The following is a 12,600-nucleotide window of genomic DNA, read 5'->3' as shown; positions in this document are numbered from 1 at the left end:
ACGAGATCTGGCACCCTCTTCTGGAGAGTCTGAAGACAGCTACAGTGTACTTACATATAATAAATAAATAAATCTTTAAAAAAAAAAAAAAAAAAAAAAAAAAAAAAAAAAAACTGCCCTGATGAGTTGAAATGACAGATTGTCTGCTGAGCTAGATTTTTCTATGAACTCAGGCTTACACCAAAACACTTTTCCATCTACCCCGGCCTCTTCCACCCCAGGCATCTCTCTAGCCTCCGGTTTGTTTTTTCCTTTCTGACTTGCTTGTTTTGGTTTCTTTCTTGTGTATTAGAGATTTCCCTTAGATAGATAACTGTGCTTGGCTTTCCATGTGTTTAACTGTGAGGTCTTATGAAGATCTGATTGAAAAGTCTGTGTGCAGGCACACAGCCCGAGGTGTTAAAAGCAGGATGTGTGTCTGTATGAGTATCTTTTAGATTTTCCCCTGGCGTGGTGAGCTTCCCCGCAGAAATTTTCCAATGGTAGATAATGTCTCTCGTTTGCCTTTGTCTAGGAATTGATATCCTCAGGGTTGCTAATTCAGTTACCGTCTGTTTCCAGCTTCATTTCCCTTTTGTTTTTACAGGTTTTCCCTTACAGTCTGGACAAACAGACACTTTACCCACATACCCAAGCCCCAGCCCAACTTTAACCAGAAGGCCCTTATTTTTAGTTCTTCCTTCTCCTCTCCCCTGCCTTCCTCATCCCTGTCTTCTTCTTCTCCTCCTCCTCCTCCAAGATTGCTATTCATAAGCTGGGCTGGCTCCTACTGTTCATCTTTTTCCCTCAGCCTATAATTATAGGCATCTACCTCCACTGTTGGCTCCATTATTATTTCTTCTTCTTTTGAGACAGAGTCTCATGTATTCCAGGCTTGAACCCAACTCTATGTAGCCAAGGATGACTGCTTGGATTCCAGGTGTGTACACCAACTGTGATGCAGATTGAATCCTGCTAAGCCAGTGTCTGTGTGTATTTGAGAGTGTGACTCAAATATCGAAGGCTGGTCTCGAACTCACAATATGGAAGAGGATGACCTTGAATTATTGAGCCTCCTGCCTCTGTGTCATGAGTGTCGGGATTACAGGCATGCACTACCACACTCTCCTTCTTAAAATAATTTTATTGGAGGACAAATTCAGGTTTTGACACAGATTATTTGGTTGTTGGTAATATATTATCATATATATGTGTATATAAAATATGTACATGTATATTGTGTGTATATAAATGTAAATATGTATATAATTATATATGTACATACATAAATATCTGTGCAATACATATATATTTTTATGAAGAAGCATGCTTCTGTATAGTATATTTTGAAAAGATATTAAGTAACTTCCAAAGATATCCCCCGCACTCACCATCCGCTTCAATATTCTGCCCGATGGAGGCGCCATACATTGCAAGAAATATATGAAAAATAGTAAGAAGCTTTATTCCCGACAGCTGGGGATAAGACAACAGGCAAAAGAACACAGCCACATACCACACCTCAGGAATAAGGAGCGAGGAGGGGAGGGGCCCAATCTCGCCGATGATTGGTTGTTGCTCATGGCCAATCAGAAACAGCTATTGATTTTTTACTAACAGTGCGACCCGCCTCCCTGGAGGCTTTGACGCCACGTTTACAAATGAGGATGCGTTACGTAAGAGAAAGCTCCCGGACAGCCAATGAGAGCTTGGGGCGCTAATGGGCGGGTGAGGCCGCTGCCAGGTTTGGGGCGGAAGGGACATCTCTCGCAGAGACGGAGCGGAAGATGGCGGCGGAGGTGCTGCTGTCCAGTCTGTTGGGATTGCTATTTCTAGGGCTCCTGTTACCTGCGCGTCTGACGGGCGGTGTCGGGAGCCTGAATTTGGAGGAGCTGAGTGAGATGCGTTATGGCATCCAGATCTTGCCGTTGCCTGTCATGGGAGGGCAGGTAAGGGGTGTGGGGCGAGGCGAGGGTCCTGTGCAAGAGGAAGGGGCGCACGGTGGAGGAGGAAGGGCAACTGCCCACCGGGCTCGGGAGAACAGGGGAATGGAGAAGAGATGGTGGTGTTCCTGCGGCCCTGCTGGGAATGGCAGGCAGACCCATCCCCCGGAGACCAGGCACCGACAGGGGTTGGGCTCCCCACTGTAGACCTTAGTTCCCCAGGTCGTAGTGAAAGCACTCGGACCCCGCCGGGTGGGGAAGCGAGAACGCCCTCTCCTCCGCTCAACCGGGACAGCTGGAGGACTTGTGGCTTATTCTCTCTTCCACTGGGCACGTCCCCAGGGTCTGAAGAGGGATCTCGTTGTTCTTGGTCCCAGCCTCTGCCTCCCTGCCCCTCTTCCCGACCCTTCTTTCCCAGAGCCAAGCTTCAGACGTGGTGGTTGTGTCTTCAAAGTACAAACAGCGCTATGAGTGCCGCCTACCAGCTGGAGCTATTCACTTCCAGCGTGAAAGAGAGGAGGAGACGCCTGCTTACCAGGGGCCCGGGATCCCTGAATTGTTGAGCCCAATGAGAGATGCCCCTTGTCTGCTGAAGGTGAAAGGAACTGGGGTGGGCGGAGGGAAGGCTTGGGAACCGGAATGGAGGCCAGTGGGAGTTAAAAGGCCATTGGTGTACTAGATATGTTTACGGTGGNTGAAAGGAACTGGGGTGGGCGGAGGGAAGGCTTGGGAACCGGAATGGAGGCCAGTGGGAGTTAAAAGGCCATTGGTGTACTAGATATGTTTACGGGGGGGGGGGGGGGGGGGGCGGGGGGGCGGGGGGGGCGTGCAAAACAAAAACTCTGCTATGTAGGGAAAGGTTAAGATAGAAGATCTCAAAATAGGTTAAACCAACATCAGAAGTACGGTGGTGGGACCAGAAGAGCTGGAGCCTACCTGTATAGTCACCTCCTGCACCTATTGCTCATTACCTCAGGATGCCATTGTATTCCACGAAGTTCAGTGAATACTTGAACCTGTGGGAGTCTTCATCCAAGTGCTTCAAGGATACCATGATTTCTTATCTTTATGGAGGGCAGGGAATGATTTATGCCTGTGATCCCAGATGGGTCACAGTGCATCATAGCCCTGTCTTACCCCTTCCCTGACTGAGAAGAAAGAAGAAGAGGAAGAAGAGGAAAAGGAGGAGGAGGAGGAAGAGGAAGAAGAAGAAGAAGAAAGGGCATGGGTGGGAATCAGTTATACTTTAGACGTGCGTCTCCAGCCACAGAAAGAAAACAGCTGTCCCTTCTCACAGAGTCGAGAATGCGGGAGGGGAGAGAGAAAGGGAGGTGAGAACTAAATGACAGGTTATATATCTCGGAGCCAGGAGACTGTGGTTTCACAAGGAGATCATTTTCATGCCTCCTGATTGTTCCTTTTTCCACCGTCAGACCAAGGACTGGTGGACATATGAATTCTGTTATGGACGTCATATCCAGCAGTACCATATGGAAGGTGACTTGCTCCTACACTCCCCCTAAGCCTTCATGACCCTGTGTGGCTGGTAACCTTCCCTCCCAGTCCTCCCTTCTAGGCCTCATCATGAGAATAATGGGCTTGACTGTGGCTTCCCTTATAGACTCGGAGATCAAAGGTGACGTCCTCTATCTTGGCCACTACCAGTCCTCCTTCAACTGGGACGACGAAACAGCCAAGGTGACTGGGGTGTGGGGTTGGATTGGGGACCGGCTGAGCGGCAGATAGAGGGCCTAGGCAACAGGGAGGGTCACACTGAGCTGGTGTGCCTCTTGGGGTTTGGTACCCATCAAGCCCCCTGGGATCTGTTCTGTGATCCCCCCCGGTCCCTGTGGGAGTGTGTTCCCTTGCTCACGCCCTCTCCACCCCGCCTCATGTTTTCTCCAGGCTTCCAAGCAGCATCGGCTGAAACGCTACCACAGCCAGACCTACGGCAACGGGTCCAAATGTGATCTCAACGGGAAGCCCCGAGAAGCCGAAGTCCGGGTAAGTCTTCCAGGAAAGAAAAGGTTCCCTGAATAACAGTAGTCGGTCTGCTAAGGGAGGAGGATGCTTATGCCCTGGAAGTCAGCAGGATCACTTAGGTGTCCAGCCCAGTCTCAGGCTGACGTCTGCATCTTCAGAGGTGATTTAACTCTTCGTTTACCACAGGCTACCCTCGGTACTTCTAGCCACATTTAACCTTTCCAGCATCTCCTCTCTTTCCCCGCTACCTAAGCTGTAAACGTTAGCACCTGTCTTTGACTCTTCTTGCTCTGGGTGTAGCAGGGAGACATTGGTCTTGACTCTTCCGGCAGAACGGGAGTGAACAGGAAGCTCCTGCATGTAGGGAAGGCCTGAGGTAGAGGGGAAGACAGATGCTAAGGCGAGAAGTGAGTCTGAAAGAAGCCACAGGCCAGCGGTTCTCAACCTGTGGGTTGCGACCCCCCCACAAGGCCCATACATCAGATACCCTGAATATCAGATATTTACATTATGATTCATAACAGTAGCAAGATTTCAGCTAGAAAAAAAAATCATCTCATGGCTGAGAGCGGTGGTGGGGGTCACCACAACAGGAGGGACTGTATTAAAGGGTCACAGCCTTTAATCACAGCTAAGGAGTGAGGAAGGAGGGAGAGAGGGCTAGTTCTCTCAAAGCACGGCTATCCTCCTAATGGCCTTTTAAAACTCTCTTCAGTCGAGCAGTGGTGGCGCACGCCTTTGATCACAGCACTCGGGAGGCAGAGGCAGGCAGATTTCTGAGTTCGAGGCCAGCCTGGTCTACAGAGTGAGTTCCAGGACAGCCAGGGCTGCACAGAGAAACCCTGTCTCAAAAAAACAAAAACAAAACAAAACACTCCCTTCAGGGCTGGCAGTGGCCATGCAAGCCTTAAATCCTAGCACTTTGGAAGCAGAGACAGGTGGGATCTCTGTGAGTTTGAAGGCAGCCTGGTTGGTCTTCCAAGTGGGTTTCAGGGCAGCCCCCAAAACCAAAAGCCTCTCTTCAGTTGGGTATGGCAGTACATACCTGTAATCTCAGTAAGTTTGGGAGGCAGAGATGAGCCTAAGGCTATTGCGAACTACAGGAAAACAAAAGAAAACTCTAGTTTGTCCCGTGGCTGGGTCTTTGAATTCTCACCTGCACCTCAGTAGCCTCCTAACAGGTGGTCCTCCTTATTCTTCTGGGTTATAGCTGAGTGCAGGCAGGTGCATGCAGAAAGCTTCCCCATCTACACCATCGTAGACACCGATGTCTACGATGTGTAGACAGCTGTGGCACCCACCAGCACTAGCTGTATGCAAAACAGATTCCCACATCCAATTGCGCAGTAGCATCGAACACTCCATTTCAAGAGGGGGAAGACGCTTACTATGTTAGCACTCATCCGTTGTGCTAATACTTCATCCATGCCCAAGCCAGGCTGTCGGTATGATGCCTGTCAGCCATCTTGCAGCGCTGCCAAAACTTTGCTGGTCAGGTCAGTCCTCGATAGGGGTGTGAACTAGCTCTGTTGTGCCCCCTCCCTGCCCCTTCCGCCTGGTCCTGGAGACCATCTGACAGTTCGGCTTCATCAGTGACTGTCCTGGAGCTCACCCTGTAAACCAGGCTGCCCTTAACTCACAGAGATCCACCCGCCTCTGCCTCCTGAGTCCTGGGATTAGAGGGAGACACCACCATTGCCTGGCTTAATTTTAATTTTTAAAAAACTATTTTATATAAAATAGTGGGCTTCATTATAACATTTTAAAAATATTTAAAGAAGAAACTATTTTAAAGCTTTCTAAAAAAACATTTTGGCGTGTATGTGTGTGTGTCTTGCCTGGATGAGTTTGTGTGCACCATGTGTATGGGTACCCTTAGAAGACAGAGGAGTCAGGTTCCTTGCAACTAGAGGTACAGGCAGTTGTGAGCTAGAAACAGTTGTGAGCTGGAACCGAACCTGGGTCTTCAGCAAGAGCAGTATGTGCTCTTAACCGCCGAGCCCTGACCACCTCTTCAGCTCCTCGTGACATTTCACACGTGTGTATAGCTTTGTGATTTCCTTACGCCCTCTCTCTGCCTACATTATATTTATATTGTGAAGGTAAAACCAATAAGATGTGTTGGACATGGGGCACAGTTAAGATGATCACGGCTTCATCAGTGACTGTCCTGGAGCTCACCCTGTAAACCAGGCTGCCCTTAACTCACAGAGATCCACCCGCCTCTGCCTCCTGAGTCCTGGGATTAGAGGGAGACACCACCATTGCCTCCTTTAGCTTCTGCGGCTGAAAGTGGCAGGATTGTAGATTTGAGGCCAGCCTGGTCTACAGAGTGAGTTCCAGGACTGCCAGGCTACACAGCGAAACCCTGTCTCCAAAAAAAAAAAGTCAGTGGTGTGACCTGGGAACTGAGAGTCACAGGGATGGGGAGGGCGAGTCATAAGCCAAGGATGTATGAGATGGGAGTGGGCAGCTGTCAGGGGCAGGACACAGGCTGGGAGAGGCACAGTCCTTGTGCTGAGGCACAGTGCCCAGCAGCCAGCATGGAGTCAGCAGAGTGAGACATGCCACCTCTGCCCTGGCTTTGGAGGCTCTGACCGATGGCCAGCCATTGAGAGATCAGTCAGGTAACATGTCAGTCCTGCGGAGGGTGAAGAGAGGGCTTTAGAGGGGAGAGTCAACAGCCCAAGAGGAAGGATTTGCAAATGACTCTCTCCAGGGTGAGAGGAGGGAGCTTGATGGTGAGTTTGGTTTTCCAGATGACACTTTTAGTGACTGTCAGGCCCGGGAGTGGAGATTTCCCAGGTAAGCAAAGATCCGCCGGCCTGGAGAGAGATCATATCACAGTGAGAGGCGTAGGAGCCATGGGTGTGAGTCAGACTTCAGTGACAGTTGGGAAAGTGAGAGAGAAGCTGGACATGTAAGCCCGACAGTTAGGGAGCTGAGGCAGAAGGATAGAGAGCTGGAGACCAGCCTGAGACTTGAGGAAGCCATCTTAGCATCTCAGAGAGTAAGTAGAAAGGGACTTTCCTACGGGGCCACAGAGGCGTCACCATGCCATAGGACCCAGGAAGGACAGGGCCGTGTTGACTGCACCTGGACTTTGAAAGAAGAGGAAGACTGGAAACGACCTTGGGCGGTCATAGGCATTTTGGTAAGGTCCAGGAAGGCACACGGGGGGAAGAAGAGTACCTCTCTGGTGAGAGGGAGTCCTTTACTCCCAGCCTCCCTGACCAGCACACTGCAGTGTCATCGTCCATGATCTCTCTGGGAGCCCTGTCAGCGGCCTGCCTACACCATGGAGTGAAACACTATCTCAAAAAATAACTAATGCCAGGCAGTGGTGGCGCACGCCTTTAATCCCAGCACTTGGGAGGCAGAGGCAGGCAGATTTCTGAGTTTGAGGCCAGCCTGGTCTACAGAGTGAGTCCCAGGATAGCGAAGACTACACTGAGAAACCCTGTCTCGAAAAACAAACAAACAAATAAATAGAATAAATAATAAATGTAGTTGTGTGGGGCTGAGCTCTGGCTAGCAGTGTGGAATCCTGCCTTGGGTATTTATGATCCTAGCAATAACACTGATATTTCTTCTTAATTACGACACGCCTCAGACAGTCTGCTTCTGAGAGAATTGATGTTGCTGGTTTGCCACATTTGCTCTGACTCTGTTTTGCTGTTGTCCTTGTTTTGGTCTTGGGAAGAGAGTGTTTGAAACAGGGTCTTGCTCCATAGCTAAGCCTGGCCTGGAACTTGTTCTGTTGTCCACCCTGCCTTCAAACTTGTGATCCTTCTGTGTCTGCCTCCTGGGGGCTGAGATTACAGGCTGAACCTCTCCACACAGTCCATGTTCTGATTAAAGAGGGAGTTAAGAGGCTAAACCACAATCCAACCTTAACCTCTCGGGGCTGGAGAGACAGCTCAGTGGTTAAGAGCACTGACTGCTCTTCCAGAGGACCTGAGTTCAATTCTCAGAAACCACATCGTGACTCACAACCATCTGTAATAGAATCCAGTGCCGTCTTCTGGTGTGTCTGAAGATAGCAATGGTGTGCTCATATACATAAAATAAATAAATCTTTAAAGAAAAAAAAAAAAAAACCACCTCTCAACTCCTCCCTCCTTGGTTCTAGAAACCACAATAATTGCCCCAGCCTTTTCTCTGTTTTTTGTTTGTTTTTGTTTTTTTTTTTCGAGACAGGGTTTCTCTGTATAGTTCTAGCTGTCCTGGAACTCACTTTGTAGACCAGGCTGGCCTCGAACTCAGAAACCCACTTGCCTCTGCCTCCTGCCACCACGCCTGGCTCGCCTTTTCTCTGTATACATTGTTGCATTTTGCTTTGTTTTTGTTTTTGAGATAGGATATTGTGTAGCTAAGGCTGGTGGTGTTTGACTTACTATGTAGCCTGAAGCTGGCCTTTCTTAACCTCCCACCTCCACCTCTCCGTTATTGTTTCATGCTATGGTAGGCATCAGGCTCTGTGGTAAATAGCGTGCCCTGAGTTCATCCCCAAGACCACAAAAAGTAAAATGAAGTAGCCAGCTGTGACAGTGCAGGCCTGTAAATCTAGCACTCAGGCAGGAGGATTCGGAGTTCCAGGACAGATGACTTAGCAAGCTCTCATCTCAGAAAAGGAGAAGGGAGTAAGGTAGAATATGGTCGCGGTACCCGGCCTCGCTCCGAGCCTAGGAACACTGCCTCGCTCTTTTCCTGATGTCGTCCTGATTCAGGGCAGTGACTCAGAGCTCCAGCCTGGTGACTGTAAGATCTTACCTGTACCCTGCAGAGAAGCACCTTCAGTTCTGCTGGGTTTTGGTTTGAGTCAGGGTCTCAGTATGTAGCCCCAGCTGTCCTGGAACTCACTTTGTAGACCAGGCTAGCCTCATGCAGAGATCTGCCTGCCTCTACCTCCCAGGTGCTTGGAGTTTTATGCACTGTGCTGTGGGTGGATTGTTGGGCAGTGTGCAGATTCCCTAGGCAAACAAGGAGGAGCAGAGCCAGGTGCTAGAGGAGTACGCATTTTATTAATTGAGCTAAAGCCACTGCCCTTTTATTTGGTGACCTCTCTTTTGGACATAGAGACATCCTTTTCTAGACGTGTCAGGTGAGTTGGTTAGGGTTTATATTGCTGGGATGAAATACCATGATCAAAAGCAAGTTGGGAGGAAAGGGTTTATTGAGCTTACATTTCCACATCACTGTTCATCACAAAAAGGAAATCAGGAACTCAAACAACAGGAACCTGGGGGCAGGAGCTGATGAAGAGGCCATGGAGGGTGCTGCTTACGGGCTTGCTCCTCATGGCCTGCTCAGCCTGCTTGCATATAGCACCTAGAACTACCCTACCCCGCCAATCACTAATTGCAGAGATGTCCTACAGGCTTGCCTACAGCCAGATCTTAGGGAAGCGTTTTCTTAATTGAGGCTCCCTCCTTACAAAATACTTTAGCCTGTCTCTCAAGTCGACATAAAATTATCAGCACATCATGTAAGTAGAGTTATAAAATATTTGTTCCCGCTTACCCAGTGTATTGTTTCCAACCATGACATAGTATTTATGGGAGATATATTTGGTTTTGTGGCTTCGTCTTCTGCAGATACCCCTTGTTGCTCCGCATGTTCACCTGTCACTGGGTGCACACCTGCGTGCTACCACCTTTGAACTACTGTGAGTAATGTTGCAGGCTCGTGTACTCAAGTCTGCTTGACTGTTACAGAGGTTTGTTTTCTGACTCTACCGAGGAGTGAAGTATGGCTGACTGCGGTTTGCTTACCACGTTAGGATCTGTTGTGTTTTCCACTGTGGCTGCGTCCTTCCACATTCCTGCTGGCAGCCCCAAGGGTCTAGATTTCACCACACATTCTGTGATACGTGTAAGATCTGTGTTGTGATCACGGACAGGCACCAGCCATGGTATGCATGTGGAGGTCGGTGGACACTTTCAGCAGGGGTCCCAGGGATCGAGCCACAGTGCTTTTACTCACTCTCTTAGTATTGTGTTGCTGTGAACACACTGTGCCCAAGGCAACTCTTGTAAAGTAGTAGATTTAACTGGGGCTTCTTTATGGTCTCAGGCTCATCAGCATGGCAGCAGCATGCATGGCTCTGCAGCAGTAGTCAAATACATCCTGATCTGCACGCTGAGAGACAGCTTGAGCCTTTGTGAGCTTTGAAACCTCACAGCCCACCCCTAGTGTGACGCACTTCCTTCAACAAGGCCCCGCCTCCTAATCCTTTCTAACAGTTCCACTGCCTAGGGACTGAGCATTCAAAATACATGAGCCCTAAGGATCCATTCTTATTCAAACCCCCACACCCTCTGAGCTGTCTCTAACCCAAGAATTAATTTTCTTTATGTGTAGGAATGTTTTTCCAGTATGAATGTCTGTGTGCCACAAGCATGCTATGTCCACAGAAGCCAGAGAAGGCGTTGGGGCCCTGCAACCGCAGGCTATAAACTGCCACGTGGATGCTGTGAATCAAACCTGGGTCTCTGCAAGAGCAGCCAATGCTCTTAACCACTGAGCCATCGTCCAGCCCATCCCTTCCCTTCCTTTCTTTTTTGAGACAGATTTCTCTGTGTAGCCTTGGCTGTCCTGGAACTCACTCTGTAGACCAGTCTAGCCCCAAGTTTATGATTCATCTTTCTCTGCCTCCCAAGTGCTGGGATTAAAGGCATGAACCACCACCGCCTGGCAAAACGTGTAGCCCAGGCTGGACTCAAACTTGTCATCCTTCTGCCTCTACCTCCTTCAAGTCCTACTGCCGAGCACCACCACAACCGGCCCTCTTCGTGTCTTGAGGTAGTCTCACTATGTAGTTGAGTTAGCCTTGAATTACGATCCTCCTGCTTCAGTTTACTGAGTGCTGGATTATAGGCAAGTTTACCACACTTAATGGTCTGTCATTTGCAGATTCTTGTGTTTTGTTTGTTTGTTTGTTTGTTTTTGTTTTTTGACACAGGTCTCACTACATAGCCCTGGAGGGCCTGGAACTCTGTAGACCAAGCTAGGCTCAGACACATAGACGATCCACCTGTCTCTGTCTCTTTAGTGCTGGGATTAAAGGCGGGCTACAACACCCGGAATGGGTTCATTAGCCCTTACACATTTCATTAGGACTCCGAAGTAATAAAGATGTTGCTGGGGTGGGCACCCTTGACTTATTCCTGATTTAACACTTTTGTAGATTTGTGTGTGTGTGTTGTTGTATGTTTGCACTTGCTTGTCTGGATGTGTATGCAAGCATGTAGAGGTAGGAGATTGAAGTTAGGTTTCTTCTACTATCACTGCACGCCTTTATCTCTGAGACTGGTTCTTACACTGAACCTGGAGCCCATCAATTAGGCTGGCCAAAGCCCGAGGTCCAGAGATCTCCTTGTATCTGCCTCCCCAGGGTGGGGATTGCAGACAAATGCTGCTGTGCCCAACCCTTTTCTGGCTTTATTAGATAGATGGGGGCTGGAGAGATGGCTCAGTGGTTAAGAGCACTGTTTTTCCTGAGGTCCTGAGTTCAATTCCCAGCAACCACATGGTGGCTCACAACCATCTGTAATGGGATCTGACGCCCTCTTCTGGTGTGTCTCAAGACAGCTAGTGCACTCATAAATAGATAGATATACTTGCTTTATTTTATGTGTGTAAGTATTTCACATGTGTGTATGTGGACTATGGGCATGCCCAGTAAGAAAAGGGTATTGGATCCCCTAGAACTGGACTTACAAATGGCTGTGAGCTGCCACACAGGTGTCAGAACAAAACCCAGGTCCTCTGCAAAAGCAGCCCGTGCCGATAACTGCTGAGCCGTCTCTCTAACCCCTGTGTGGCTTTAAGGGGACGCTTCGTTCTGAGCGTGGTTTCTGGTGGCTCTTTTGCTGTGCTGGTTTTGGTTTTAAGCACCACTCATCAGGAGAGTGACATGTGCTGCGTCCTTGGCTGTGCGTGCTGTGCGAGGGATGATGTGGCGCTTTCCACATCTGTCTCCTGTGGTCATTAACATGGTCACGTGCTTCTTGTTTTGTTTCTTCATCTTTGATTCATTTATATAGTGAGTTGAGTTATATTCTAAAGTTCTTTGTTTAGTCACTATATTTCTATAGTCATGTACCTCATAATGATGTTTAAATATATATAAAGGGCCAGGTGTGGTGGTGCACATCTTTAATCCCAGCACTGAGGAGGCAGAGGCAGGTGGATCTCTGTGAGTTCAAGGCCAGCCTGGTCTACACTGAGGTCCAGGACAGCCAGAGCTACACAGAGAGACTCTGTTTCAAAAGATAGACAGACAGAGACAGGTAGGCAGACATAAAATTGCCCACACTTATGGGTACCATGTGATGTTTCAAAATACACATACCGTAGAATGTCTAAATCATGAAAAATGTATCTAGCTCCTCAAACATTTATCATTTCTTTATGGTACAATGTTCAAAATTCCTTCTTTAAGCCACTATTTTTACGTTTTTCTTTCTTTTTTTTTTAAAGATTTATTTATTTTATTTATATGAGTACACCGTAGCTCTCTTCAGACACACCAGAAGAGGGTGTCAGATCCCATTACAGATGGTTGTGAGCCACCATGTGGTTGCTGGGAATTGAACTCGGGACCTCTGGAAGAGCACTCAGTGCTCTTACCTGCTGAGCCATCTCTCCAGCCCATACGTTTTTCTTTTTTTTTTTTTTTTTTTTTTTTTTG

At 48.5% G+C, this 12,600-nt stretch overlaps 1 protein-coding gene across 2 annotated transcripts in view; it reads left to right on the top strand.

The window, feature by feature from the left end:
- The first annotated feature begins 1,730 nt into the window (after positions 1-1,730).
- Positions 1,731-12,600, top strand: part of Os9 (OS9 endoplasmic reticulum lectin) — a 26,415-nt gene continuing 15,545 nt past the window's right edge. For both annotated transcript variants that reach the window (XM_021173893.1, XM_021173892.1), the window contains exons 1-5: positions 1,731-1,928; positions 2,341-2,517; positions 3,356-3,419; positions 3,544-3,620; positions 3,828-3,926. In XM_021173893.1, the coding sequence (XP_021029552.1) occupies positions 1,767-1,928; positions 2,341-2,517; positions 3,356-3,419; positions 3,544-3,620; positions 3,828-3,926 (579 nt within the window). In that variant the 5' untranslated portion in view covers positions 1,731-1,766. The remainder of the gene's footprint in view (positions 1,929-2,340; positions 2,518-3,355; positions 3,420-3,543; positions 3,621-3,827; positions 3,927-12,600) is intronic.

This window comes from Mus caroli, chromosome 10, assembly GCF_900094665.2.
Source record: "Mus caroli chromosome 10, CAROLI_EIJ_v1.1, whole genome shotgun sequence".
Classification (NCBI taxonomy): domain Eukaryota; kingdom Metazoa; phylum Chordata; class Mammalia; order Rodentia; family Muridae; genus Mus; species Mus caroli.
The sequence above is the reverse complement of the archived record's forward strand: the minus strand, read 5'-3'. Positions and strand labels throughout refer to the sequence as shown.